Here is a 13,658-nt window from a genome sequence, read left to right on the forward strand (position 1 = left end):
ATCCTTTATGCCATAGATATGTAAATCTCAGGACTGGATGGACATAAATACCAATTCTTTTGGCAGGTATATAATCTTTCATATCGGTATTTCACTTGTGTATTCAGATGTTTGCTTGAAGTTGAGCTTTTAAGGCCAAACTTAAGGAAGTTGAAAATTCCTCTTTGTAGTGTGGCTGGCCTCCACTGCAGGGGTTAACAGGTCACTTAGGTCTGGGGGAATTGTTAAAAAAGATTTATTTACCCAATCCCCCGCTCCTCTGCACTGCAAGACCGGTCCTCATAGCAACCTCTCCACCATGCTCCAGCAGTCTTAGATCCTGATTTGATTAAGACCAAGGCAAGGCCCATAGCCCTGCATTGGACATGATGCTAATAGACAGTCTACCACTGGAGAATGAGGGAGCACAGCCTGCTGGGGGGAGTGGAGAATAAGGTAAGTAAAAGTGCTTTTACTCTCCTCTCGACCTAAACTAGCAGTTAACCCTTGCAGTGCAGGTGCAGCCCCACTAAAAGGGAGAATTTTCAGATTTCTTGGAGTTGGATTTTAAGTAGAAACAGATTAGACAGGTCCTCTGCTGGCTAGGGGAGCTCAATGTCAGATGTCTTGTACTTTGCTGAAAACACATTACCCCTTACATTGTGTAATGGTGAAGTTTTTCAAGTTTTTTTTTCTCTCTTTTTTTTTTATTAAGTACATGCATATGAGAAGTAATTTGCTGCTCTGTTAGCAAGTGCTGGCTTTTCATGTTTAGGCATCATAGGGAGACATGGAGTAGCACTGGAAACATTTGCACTCAATTTCTATAATGCCATAATACATGTCTCACAGATGAAAGTGAGACTGCATGACACAGAAGAGCCTGGACACAGCATGCAGCATCCACATATATTTGAAAATGAATGCTCCCCATGTGCGGTTTTAAGCTGATTGAGCAGCTGCCACTTTTTCTGTTTGTAATTGTCACATGGGATTTAATAATAGACATAACAGAACAGACATACCAGTTTGAAATTGTATCAGCTCAAATTAACAGGTTTGGACTGAAAGGGATTTAAAAACATACTGGAAAGATTTTAAATGACCATAATTGTTTCTAAACAAAAGTAAAGAAATGAAACTTACTTGGAATTCCCGAGACCAGCTTGAGCGGTCGGAGAACACGTACTGCCCGCAATGTTCGCAGGTCCACGTGAGTATTAAAGTGAGTTCCAGCTGTGGCCAGAATGCTGCAATCAAAATAGAAAATGCATTAACCAACTACACATTTAGAAGAAAAGTCAGGATTTAAGGTGCCTTAATTTTTACCTTTAAACCATGTGAGATGAAGTAATATTGTACTACCAAAAGACCAAAATAGACACCTCTTTTTTATTTAAAAGCTAAGTTTTCAGCTACAAATTCTACAAGATCTGATCTTTTTGCTTTAGTCTTAGTTATGAGCAACCATGTACTAAGAGATTTCAACATTTATAAAGATAGCCAAACTTAACCAAGTGAAGCATTATTCTTCAGACCCAGGGCCACCTCAACCATAACAAAACTTTGGAGGGTTGCTTTAGGTCCACCAAGTTAGGTGAGAATACCTCCAGACAACTCATTGGTTCTAGATTCTAGGAGCATAGCCTGTGATGGCCAACATAAATCCCACTGCCCGGCACATATCAATGCAGTTGGATCCTTCCTCTCATACTATGCTTTTATTATTAAAAAATTCACCTACGCGACAGTCAAAAATACATACAGGTGAAACTCGAAAAATTAGAATATTGTGCAAAAGTTCATTTATTTAAGTAATGCAACTTAAAAGGTGAAACTAATATATGAGATATTGAATTCGATTTAAATTGCTTCATTGATGATAGCTAATGTGCGTTTATATTGCTAGTGATCATTTTTTTCTTAACATTTTTCATCCCTTTTTACAAATCAGGATTCCTATTTATTCATTTAATCATTTACACCTTTTAGATAAATGATCTTGTACAAAACAATCTCTTTTCACTGCCCCTGAATGAGTGACATTCATGAATTGTGTGAATTTATGTTGGTTGATATTGTCCCAATATTGAATATTATTATAATTTGTCATTGCAAATTTAATTTTATATGTTTTTTAGGCTGTTTATTATGTGTTATTTTATTGCATTTGATTTTATTTTAATATATTAGATTCATTTATATACGAGTAATTTTAACCATTGATGATGTATATTGAGTTTATATGCTTCTTGGGTGTTTTCTGACCATATGAAATTGATTGTTTTTGGATATACCTTACTGACCAATTTTTAACTTATATTTAATAAAATATATTAGATTTTAAATGCATTTGTATCATATACATCTATTTTATTGCAGCAGAAATGGCCATCGCATATTTATATCACATATGTATTATTCATAATTTATAGTTTATATAAAATATATTTCATTGCTATTATTAATTAATATCTATATTTATATTTGAATTGAGATTTGGAGTACAGAAGGACTGTTCCTAATTATTTGCATAATGAAAACTTTGTTATATGCATTTATATATGCATATATACAATGTAAGCATATTACCACAAATTGCACCTTTTAATACAATATTGACCTCTTCAAATGAAGTTAATACATCAGTATGCTGAACGTCCAAATACGCAATAATAGCAAGTTCTTATAAATTAGTATAGTCATGATCCTGTGGATTGTGTATCATGACCAGGATCATGACAATAGAGATTTGTTTCCAGCCTATAATATGGCGCCGCCTTATATGTTCTTAGTGGACACTAGAGGAAACATATGTATTCGTTCTAGTGATCCACGGCAAAATGGCGCCGATGCACTGCGCATGCGCGAAATGCCGGCAAAATGGCGGTCGCGACTAGCTCAATTGCCATTTCTCTGCATAAATAGATGGGGATGGATGTCCTGCTGTAAGCCCTGTACCCTTTGAGAACGTGCATCGCACGAAACGCGTCAGAGGGGCTACAGCACATGGACATCTAGCCACCACATGTGGCCAACTATTTTATGGTCAGTAACACCTTTTATTCTACTTTATCTTGACAATAAACATGTGTCAAACAACATCACACTATGTGGCCTCCCTTATTGGGCTCTCTTTGAGAGCACCACCTCCCACAGTGCCTGGTTGGACCAAGGAGAACTCTGACGCCCATACTGTTTGATGAACCCTGGTAACTGTTGATCACGGTGAGACAGAGGATGATGTAGAGTGCGACCTGACCAGAACCTTGATGACTGAGATGTTTTGAAGATTATATCTCTCTACATGCGTATTTTATATGCACTTCTGGTGAGTGCGCAATCTATTTGTTTCAAGGATCTTTACCTCCCTCACAGCAATTGATATGGGAACTTGGACTATTGTGTGCTTTATCATCATTAACTGAATAGCGCACTGCGTACTATTGTATTCCATTTTCGTTTTTTCTCTTTTTCTGCCTTTGCATATACCCTTAGGACATTTCTATTGAGTACTTATTTTATGTTTTCTGATTCAAGCGCTGCACCTATCCCTCTCTCTTTTTTCTATAATATATGAGATAGACTCATTACATGCAAAGCAAGATAGTTCAAGCCATGATTTGTCATAATTGTGATGATTATGGCTTACAGCTCATAAAAACCCCAAATTCACAATCTCAGAAAATTTGAATATTACATGCAATCAATAAAACAAGGATTGTACATAAAACAATATCGGACCTCTGAAAAGTATAAGCATGCATATGTACTCAGTACTTGGTTTGGGCCCCTTTTGCAGCAATTACTGCCTCAATGCGGCGTGGCATGAAAGCTATCAGCCTGTGGCACTGCTAAGGTGTTATGGAAGACCAGGATGCTTCAATAGCGGCCTTCAGCTCTTCTGCATTGTTCGGTCTCATGTTTCTCATCTTTCTCTTGGCAATACCCCGCTATTGAAGCATCCTGGTCTTCCATAACACCTCATCAGCAGTGCCACAGGCTGATAGCTTCCATGCCACGCCGCATTGAGGCAGTAATTGCTGCAAAAGGGGCCCAAACCAAGTACTGAGTACATATGCATGCTTATACTTTTCAGAGGTCCGATAGTGTTTTATGTACAATCCTTGTTTTATTGATTGCATGTAATTTTCAAATTTTCTGAGATTGTGGATTTGGGGTTTTCATGAGCTGTAAGCCATAATCATCACAATTATAACAAATCACGGCTTGAACTATCTTGGTTGCATGTAATGAGTCTATCTCATATATTGGTTTCACCTTTTAAGTTGCATTACTGAAATGAATGAACTTTTGCACGATATTCAAATTTTTTGATTTTCACCTGTATACCGCCATTCGTAGACACTGTAACTTTCATATAAATTATTTAATTTACATGTATTTGGGAATTTTTTTTAGCAAAGACACGCAGCAAAATATATTTTGTCCTAAATTTATGCTGACATTTGATTGTTTTAATTTTTTTTTTTACTCGATACGTCTTTTTTTTGTTTATAGCGCAAAAAATTAAGTGATCAAATACCACCGAAAGAAAGCTCTCTTTGTGGGAAAAAAGGGCATAAATTTTATTTGGGTGCAGCATTGCATGACCACGCAAATGTCAGTTAAAGTAACGCAGCTCTGTATTGCAAAAAATGGCCTGGTCAGGAAGGGGGATAAATCCTCTGGAGGGCAAGTGGTTAATGAAGATGATAGTGGTGTTTGTAGTTTAGTTTAGAGGAGTCTTTGGTGGCAACGCTTCTCCTCCACAGATACAGCACAGTAAGTGAGTGTTGTCACCCAAAGACATAGTTTTACTTGTGGGACCACCAGTTAAAAATAAAGGAATAAAAAGCCTAAAAATCACAATTAAGGACTCGTATGCTGCAATATATTACATTTTTGTTTTGAGGCTTAGATACAGTTTAATGATTTTTCACAATATTTTGTTAGAGTGCTTTGGTTTTTTAAGACTAAACTACACAAACAGTAATTTTACTGACAGACTCTCTTTATAAAAAGTGGAAAAAACCTGTAAACTGTCCACAGCTATCAATCAGATTCCAGATGCTGTTGTATGTAGGCTAGAGAAAGAAAAGGGTATCTGATTGGTTGCAAATGAATATATGAATATTTATAGTCTTCATGTTTTATAAATCAGCTCAACAACAAATTGCTTTCTTACGGAGACATTCCAGAATTTTTTTTTGTTTACATCTTTGTTGTACCAGGATTTTCTACAAAAAACAATTGACTGACAGATTGCATAGAATGTTTAATATACCAGCAAGCTGTCAAGAACACTACTTGGGTAAAAATAAAAACAAGGGCATGTTAGCTTTTCTTCTATATGTATACATTGTTGAAAGAGCCTGCTCAACACACTTTGTATTCGGCTCCAGTCAAGAAATACCTACATAGAATGTCCTTGAATTACCTATACAAATAGAACTGTGGTTCTGACAGGCATAAAGGGAAACAGAAATAGTTGGAGTAATCCCAGCAACTTAGAATATACTAAATTAGGTCATTGTTTAACTAATTTCTTTAATTACAGGCCAGGGTTTCACTCCCTACAGTGATTCCAACAAACTCTGCAATTAGCAATCGAAAATTCTGTTCTCAAGCCAACCCCTTCCAATCAATCCATTTCCTTGACAATGGCCATTAGTAAACTTGTGTTGTAGCAACTATTTATTTAAATGCATATATTTTGATAATAGTAAAACATTAAGGAAGTCATAATTAACTACTGGGACCTTGTTTCCAAAACCTGCAACAAGAAAATGTACCATAATATTTATTAGATAGGCAAGGGTTTTTATTTTATATATTGTAGTTTAAAGCCACCCATTCCTCTTGCTTCCCATAAAACAGAACCTGTACATAGAGGCTAATCAAAACTCTTTAGTGTGTTTTCCCTTATGTCACAGCTGTAGCAATCTCTAGAACAGCGGCTTTTTAAGCCTCGTACACACACTGAAGATATTGGATTAATGATCATCCTTTTTCTTTGCATGCTAGTGTCATATCAAAAGTGAAGAGGTTATTATAGTTGCAAAAGTTTTCATACGACAGAGAAGTGATGTAATGTATTGCATTGTATTGTAATGTATTCTTTCTTTCTGAGCAAGAGTGGTCTTGGTCTTCCTATTTTTCGGATGAATGCTGTACTGATTAATTGAAAATCATACGTTCTGGTATCGTACAAGAAAAAATGTTGTGTTTGTCACTTCGGATAATTTCGCATGAACTGTTGATCTAGATTATCCTATGATCTCTTGGACAGCTGTATTTTCCATCCAATTTTCTGATTGTGTGTACTAGGCGTTAGAGAGTGACTAGGGCTTGAGAAAATCTTTCAAAACCCATGTCCCAACAGTGAATAAAATTTTATACTCATGCATTTAAAGTATGGGAATGCTAAATATGTATTTAAAGGTATTAAAAAGGGCAGTAATCAGTCATGACCTTCAGAGAAGAATAGCCCCTCAATTAATTGGCTGCTAATGGAGGGATCTATACAAAATGAGTACAATGAAGAACTGGTATAGTGCTATTATCCCTTATTACCGTTACCATTTGTATCATTTTAGATTCTTGGTAGTGCTGTTTTTGATTCCTGTGACACCTTCTGAACCTTTGCTATAGCTACAAGCAAGATAACACGCCTAAGCCAAGACACCCCCTTCCAGCAAACCTTATCTCCCTTTGCAGTATAATCTTCCTGTGGCAGCCTCTCTTGATGAGGGTAATATAGACCAGCAGTGGACGGTCAGCTCTACACATGGCACCTCTTTCCTGCAGGCTCTGTAACATAAGCTGCTTAAGTACATATATGGCAGGAGGCAGAAATAATAGATGCACTCATTTACTGCGTGTCTCCATTTCTGATACACTCTCTGAAATGTATAAAATGTGGTCACCAGCTAATACTACTACCCCACTTCCTATTGGAACTCCACTACAAATTGTGCAAATATTGTATTTTCCCCCTGAATGTTACAATGGTAGCAAGACATTATTAAGCCTTTTTTCTCAAACTGAGGAGTTTTCCATCCTCACAGAGCAAGACATCTGTAGAGTCCTCTGGTGGGCCACTTCTGGTGTTGCAGCAGTAGCTTTCAGATCAGACAAAAAGCCACAGCCTGGCAGGAGGGAGAGAACCACTATCCTAGAAAGCAGCTATGAAATTGTATAACACATTACTACATACTTTCTCTTCCTCCATCTCTCCTTCGACATTAGCCCAAAAAGGAACTACACTGCATCTGAGCACCACAAATCAAAAATGTTATTTAAATATTTTTTTTAATATTCAAAGCTCACCCATTCATCCATCCATGTCTCCATACTTTATTTTGCTGAAAAATCACTTTGAAAAACACCCCTCTAGCATTTCTGAGTAAGGGCAGATGATTCATGTAGCATTTACTTCCTGGACCCATCCGTCCTTAACTCAGGCATACAGACAGGAGGGTGTGCTTAGCTGAGCAAACCCCTCCTGTCCTGAAGCCACCATTTGCCTAGGCATGGAAACCAGGAACCAACTGAAGATGTAAAAAAAAGTTGAAAAAGGGCAGCGGTGGAGGCAGTTTCATGGACCGATCTATGGCTTTCAGTGAAGCAGCTGAAAGTCGCGGGAGGGAGAGGAGATGCGACTTCCGGCTGCTTCATTGAAAGACATACAGGAGAGTGCTGCTTGTCACTGGCCCCACTGCTGCACAAATTATACCCGATCATTCCATTTCTTTCCTGCCCCCCAACTGTGTGCTCCTTAATGCCCAGCTTCCCTCATCCTCCGCACCAATAGGAGAAGAGGAAAGAGAGGCTGGACCTGCTCTGCCTCCCCCTGTGCCTGCCCACACTCCAGTCTGTGCAGCTTCTGAGAAGGAGATGTGTGGGCAGTAAATTGTACATTTCTGACTGAGCATGTGAGTCCAACCTCCCTTCCTTACACCCACACCTCCCCTCCTTCCACCCACTCCTCCCTTCCTTCCCACACTACCTTCCACCCCTTCCTGCCTTCCACCCCTCCCTTCCTTCCTTCCACCGCTCTTTCCCTTCCTTCCTTCCACCCCTCCCTACCTTCCTTCCACCCCTCCTTCCCTTCTACCCCTCCCTTCCTTTCCCCCTTCCTTCCACCCCTCCTTCCCTTCCTTCTACCCCTCCCTTTCTTTCCCCCTTCCTTCCACCCCTCTTTCTCCCTTCCTTCCCTTTCTACATTCTGCATAAAACATTTAAAAGTGCCATCCCATGAGATACTTTATGAGGGAGTGTTTAGAGGCAGAATCAAGGGCAGGGCAGGATAGGGGTTGGGTGGGACAACTGGTGGAGAGTAACTCTTAAGTTCCGGCTAGTAGGTCATGACTGCAAATTTTGAGCCCTGTATATATAAAAATTTGGTGTTTCCCTTAGTAGTTTTTAGCCTTAAATTATAAATATCTAAACTTTATGGCCATGATTTTGTGGGCACCTGATTATTACACCTATATGAGTTTTATAGACGTCCTAAGAATACAGAGTTAGCCCTCCATTGCAGGTACAGCAACCTTCACTGTTCTGGGAAGGCTTATACAAGAATTTAAAGGTCTGTGGGAGTTTGTGAAGCCAAGTACTGATGTTAGATAAGGAGATCTGGCTTGAAATCAGAGTTTGAAGCCCAATACATATGGGCCAAATATCGGCCAAAATGAGCAGGTATGGTAGATACTAGCCAGCATTCGAGCCGTGTATACAGGTTCTTGTTTGACAGACCGGCTTCTGTTGTACAAGCATGCTGGAAAATTAGCAGCTGATTGGCACCTGATCAGTGTTCTCAACCAGTGGCTGTGTTCTGGCTGGGGTGGTGTGGTTCCCCTGTTAAAACACAATAGCACAGCTGGGAGATTGCTGTAGTAACATCGAATAGCTAGTATAGAGATCTCCATGCTAGCTGCTCAGTTTTTTTTTCTGTTCAGCCCAGCAAGCTGAAAAAAACTTACTGTGTGCACCAGGCTTTAGTTTAACCCAAAGGTGCTCAGTAGGGTTGAGACCACGGCTCTGTGAAGGCCTCTTGAATTTCTCCACACCAAACTCATCAAACCATGTATTTATGGACCTGGCTTTGTACATAGGAGCGCAGCCATGACGGATTAAAAAAGGGTCTTCCCCAAACTGTTGGTACAAGGTTAGAAGCAAAAAATAGTCTAAAATGTTTTTGTATGGTACAGTAACAGTACCTTTCACTGAAAACCCCTGGACCTAATTTAGAAGGCTGTTCACATACTTTTTTGCCATATATCGTAGATGTAATGGTCTGTGTCCATAAACTCTTTGACCATATGTTGTATCTTTCTTAAATATGGATTTTACTAAGACAGGGGTTAGTTTTCTAATGTCTACAGTTAATTTTTGTTGCCAATTTGTTTATCGATAAGCACAGTCCATATTTACGAGTCAACATCACATATTTAATAGCTGTTTCATACTACAGCAAATTGTTGGCTTTTACAAACTGCTCAGGAAGCTACAGCTCCAGGCGTTCAGTCCCAGAATAACATTTGCTATTCATTAAACCTCCAAAGTTAACTCTCTCTAGCAAAGTGAGAACCTGCAGCATTTGGCTACAGCGGACTCAGCCCTGGCACAAAACACTGTCTCGTGAACATGTTCCTGTAATAAGAGGGATTGTCATATTATTTCAGTTTAACAGCTGAGTCCAGGCTGTGAACATGCTAATTATTTTCTTGGCTTCATCATAGCTATCTCAGCTCACACTTTAGAGTGTAGAATTTGTACCCAACATCATCAGCTAAACTGAAGATTTAAGAAGTTTATTTAAGGATACGCTGGAAAACTCAGCAGTTTGCTGTGCTAAATGGATCTTTTATCAACACAGATACCTGTGTAAGAGACCTCTGATAGAAGCAGCTATCCTCTGACTGAATTGTGTTATAGTTAATACTATGCTCTTGAATTAATAATCATCATGGTAGTAAGATAACAACATCAGTTTTTTTTAAAATCATTCTAGCATTCAAGAAAATAACATATTAAAACTGTCAAGGACCCACTCCTAGAGAGGCTGAGAAATGTTTTCACGTCTCTCTATATACAGTTGTGTTCAAAATATAAGCAGTCAGACATCACTAACCTGATCAATCACTGTTTTTGGTAGAAATGATATTTCTACATGGCAAGTAATTTACTAGCAGGTGTAGTAGAGTAATAGAAATCCAACAGACCCAACAGTCATGACATGCATGCTGCTGATTCTGTGTAATTGATTCACTAATTGAAAGGGGCATGTTCAAAATAATAGCAGTGTGGAGTTCTATTAGTGAGGTCATTCATTCTTTGAAAAACAGGTGGCAATTATTGCCCTTATTTAAGGAAGGAAGGCAGCAAATGTTGTACATGCTGGTTACAGTGCATTTCTCTCTGAAATTCTGAGGAAAATGGGTCGTTCCAGACATTGTTCAGAAGAACAGTGTACCTTGATAAAAAAGTTGATTGGAGAGGGGAAAACATATAAAGAAGTGCAGAAAATGATAGGTTGCTCAGCTAAAATGATCGCAAATGCTTTAAAATGGCAACCAAAACCTGAAAGACGTGGAAGAAAGCGAAAAACTACCATTCGAATGGATAGAAGAATAGCCAAAATGGCAAGGACTCAGCCAACAATCAGCTCCAGGAAGATCAAAGAAGGTCTAAAGTTCCCTGTGAGTACTGTTACAATTAGAAGACGCCTATGTGAAGCCAAGCTATCTGCCAGAAGCCCCTGCAAAGTCCCACTGTTGAAAAAAAGACATGTGCTGAAGAGGTTACAATTTGCCAAAGAGCACATTGACTGGCCTAAAGAGAAATGGCGCAACATTTTGTGGACTGATGAAAGTAAGATTGTTCTTTTTGGGTCTAGTGGCCGGAGACAGTTTGTCAGACGACCCCCAAACACTGAACTCAAGCCACATTATACTGTGAAGACAGTGAAGCATGGTTGCGCAAGCATCATGATAAGGGGTTGTTTCTCATACTACGGTGTTGGGCCTATTTATCCCATACCAGGGATCATGGATCAGTTTGAATACATCAGAATACTTGAAGAGGTCATGCTGCCTTATGCTGAAGAGGAAATGCCCTTGAAATGGGTGTTCCAACAAGACAACGACCCCAAACACACCAGTAAATGTGCAACATCTCGGTTCCAGACCAACAAGATTGAAATTATGGAGTAGCCAGCCCAATCCCCGGATCTTAATCCAATAGAATACTTGTGGGGTGACATCAAAAATGCAGGCAAAACCAAGAAATAGAGAAGAACTGTGGAATGTAGTCCAATCATCCTGGGCTGGAATACCTGTTCACAGGTGCCAGTAGTTGGTTGACTCCATGCAACACAGATGTACAGCAGTTCTCAGAAACAGTGCTTATACAACTAAATATTCATTAAGTGATTCAAAGGAAAGCAAAATCTTCAAACATTTTTCAGTTTATATAGTGAATGTTTGAGTTTGTAAAGAAGAATACAAACACTGCTATTTTTTTGAACAGTCTAATATTCACTTTTCTTCAATTTTTTTAGAGGAACAACACAAACGTGATATATTTTTCTTCATGTTTTGATTTGGAATAGAATGTGTAGTGTTCCCAATGCATTTGTGTGTATGGAAATAAAAGCTATTAGAAGGATTTTGAGCTTTATTCACTTTTTTCAACACACTGCTATTATTTTGGACACAACTGTATACAGGTGAAACTCAAAAAATTAGAATATCGTGCAAAAGTTCATTTATTTCAGTAATGCAACTTCAAAGGTGAAACTAATATATGAGATAGACTCATTACATGCAAAGCAAGATAGTTCAAGCCGTGATTTGTCATATTTGTGATGATTATGGCTTACAGCTCATGAAAACCCCAAATCCACAATCTCAGAAAATTAGAATATTGTGAAATGGTTCAATATTCTAGGCTCAAAGTGTCCCACTCTAATCAGCTAATTAACCCATAACACCTGCAAAGGGATCCTGAGCCTTTAAATGGTCTCTCAGTCTGGTTCAGTAGGAATCACAATCATGGGAAAGACTGCTGACCTGACAGTTGTGCAGAAAACCATCATTGACACCCTCCATAAGAAGGGAAAGCCTCAAAAGGTAATTGCAAAAGAAGTTGGATGTTCCCAAAGTGCTGTATCAAAGCACATTAATAGAAAGTTATGTGGAAGGGAAAAGTGTGGAAGAAAAAGGTGCACAAGCAGCAGGGATGACCGCAGCCTGGAGAGGATTGTCAGGAAAAGGCCATTCAAAAGTGCTGAGGACTTTCACAAGGAGTGGACTGAGGCTGGAGTCAGTGCATCAAGAGCCACCACACACAGACGGATCCTGGACATGGGCTTCAAATATCGTATTCTTCTTGTCAAGCCACTCCTGAACAACAAACAACGTCAGAAGCGTCTTACCTGGGCTAAAGAAAAACAGACCTGGTCTGTTGCTCAGTGGTCCAAAGTCCTCTTTTCTGATGAGAGCAACTTTTGCATCTCATTTGGAAACCAAGGACCCAGAGTATGGAGGAAGAATGGAGAGGCACACACTGCAAGATGCTTGAAGTCCAGTGTGAAGTTTCCGCAGTCTGTGTTGATTTGGGGAGCCATGTCATCTGCTGGTGTTGGTCCACTGTGCTTCATTAAGTCCAGGGTCAATGCAGCCGTCTACCAGAAGATTTTGGAGCACTTCATGCTTCCTTCCACAGACAAGCTTTATGGGGATGCTGACTTCATTTTCCAGCAGGACTTGGCACCTGCCCACACTGCCAAAAGCACCAAAACCTGGTTCAATGACCGTGGGATTACTGTGCTTGATTGGCCAGCAAACTCACCTGACCTGAACCCCATAGAGAATCTATGGGGCATTGCCAAGAAATAGATGAGAGACATGAGACCAAACAATGCCGAAGAGCTGAAGGCCGCTATTGAAGCATCCTGGTCTTCCATAACACCTCAGCAGTGCCACAGGCTGATAGCTTCCATGCCACGCCGCATTGAGGCAGTAATTGGTGCAAAAGGGGCCTAAACCAAGTACTGAGTACATATGCATGCTTATACTTTTCAGAGGTGCGATATTGTTCTATGTACAATCCTTGTTTTATTGATTGCATGTAATATTCAAATTTTCTGAGATTGTGGATTTGGGGTTTTTATGAGCTGTAAGCCATAATCATCACAATTATGACAAATCACGGCTTGAACTATCTTGCTTTGCATGTAATGAGTCTATCTCATATATTAGTTTCACCTTTTAAGTTGTATTACTGAAATAAATGAACCTTTGCACGATATTCTAATTTTTCGAGTTTCACCTGTATATATCCCAGCATAACGTAATCAACTGAGATACGTTTTCCAGCAAATCACTTTAGCTACCCCTCGGACACTCTTTTCTCCCTCCTCTGAAGCCACAAACATATATACTCCACAGTGTGAATAAACATATCTGTCCAATTATTTTTTGTCAGAAAGTTCATTTATAGGCTGGGTTATACATGAATAGTTGGCTAGGTGGCTGGCTGGCATCTATTGTCAATGAATTCAATTCAACATTCTTTAAAAATACATTGATATGGGTTTTTTCGCATTCAATCCAATGAAAGTGCCAAACGTCCAAGGTAATTTAATTATAAAAATTGGTTCATAGCAGAAG

General features: G+C 39.1%; 1 protein-coding gene across 8 annotated transcripts in view; it reads right to left on the minus strand.

The window, feature by feature from the left end:
• Positions 1-13,658, minus strand: part of CACNA1E (calcium voltage-gated channel subunit alpha1 E) — a 1,021,369-nt gene that overhangs the window by 190,215 nt on the left and 817,496 nt on the right. For all 8 annotated transcript variants that reach the window (XM_089671475.1, XM_089671472.1, XM_089671471.1 and 5 more), the window contains one exon: positions 1,126-1,229. In XM_089671475.1, coding sequence (XP_089527601.1) covers positions 1,126-1,229 — 104 coding nt within the window. The remainder of the gene's footprint in view (positions 1-1,125; positions 1,230-13,658) is intronic.

Source organism: Staurois parvus, unplaced genomic scaffold, assembly GCF_062004578.1.
Source record: "Staurois parvus isolate SC_StPar_1 unplaced genomic scaffold, SC_StPar_1.0 ptg000106l, whole genome shotgun sequence".
Taxonomy (NCBI): domain Eukaryota; kingdom Metazoa; phylum Chordata; class Amphibia; order Anura; family Ranidae; genus Staurois; species Staurois parvus.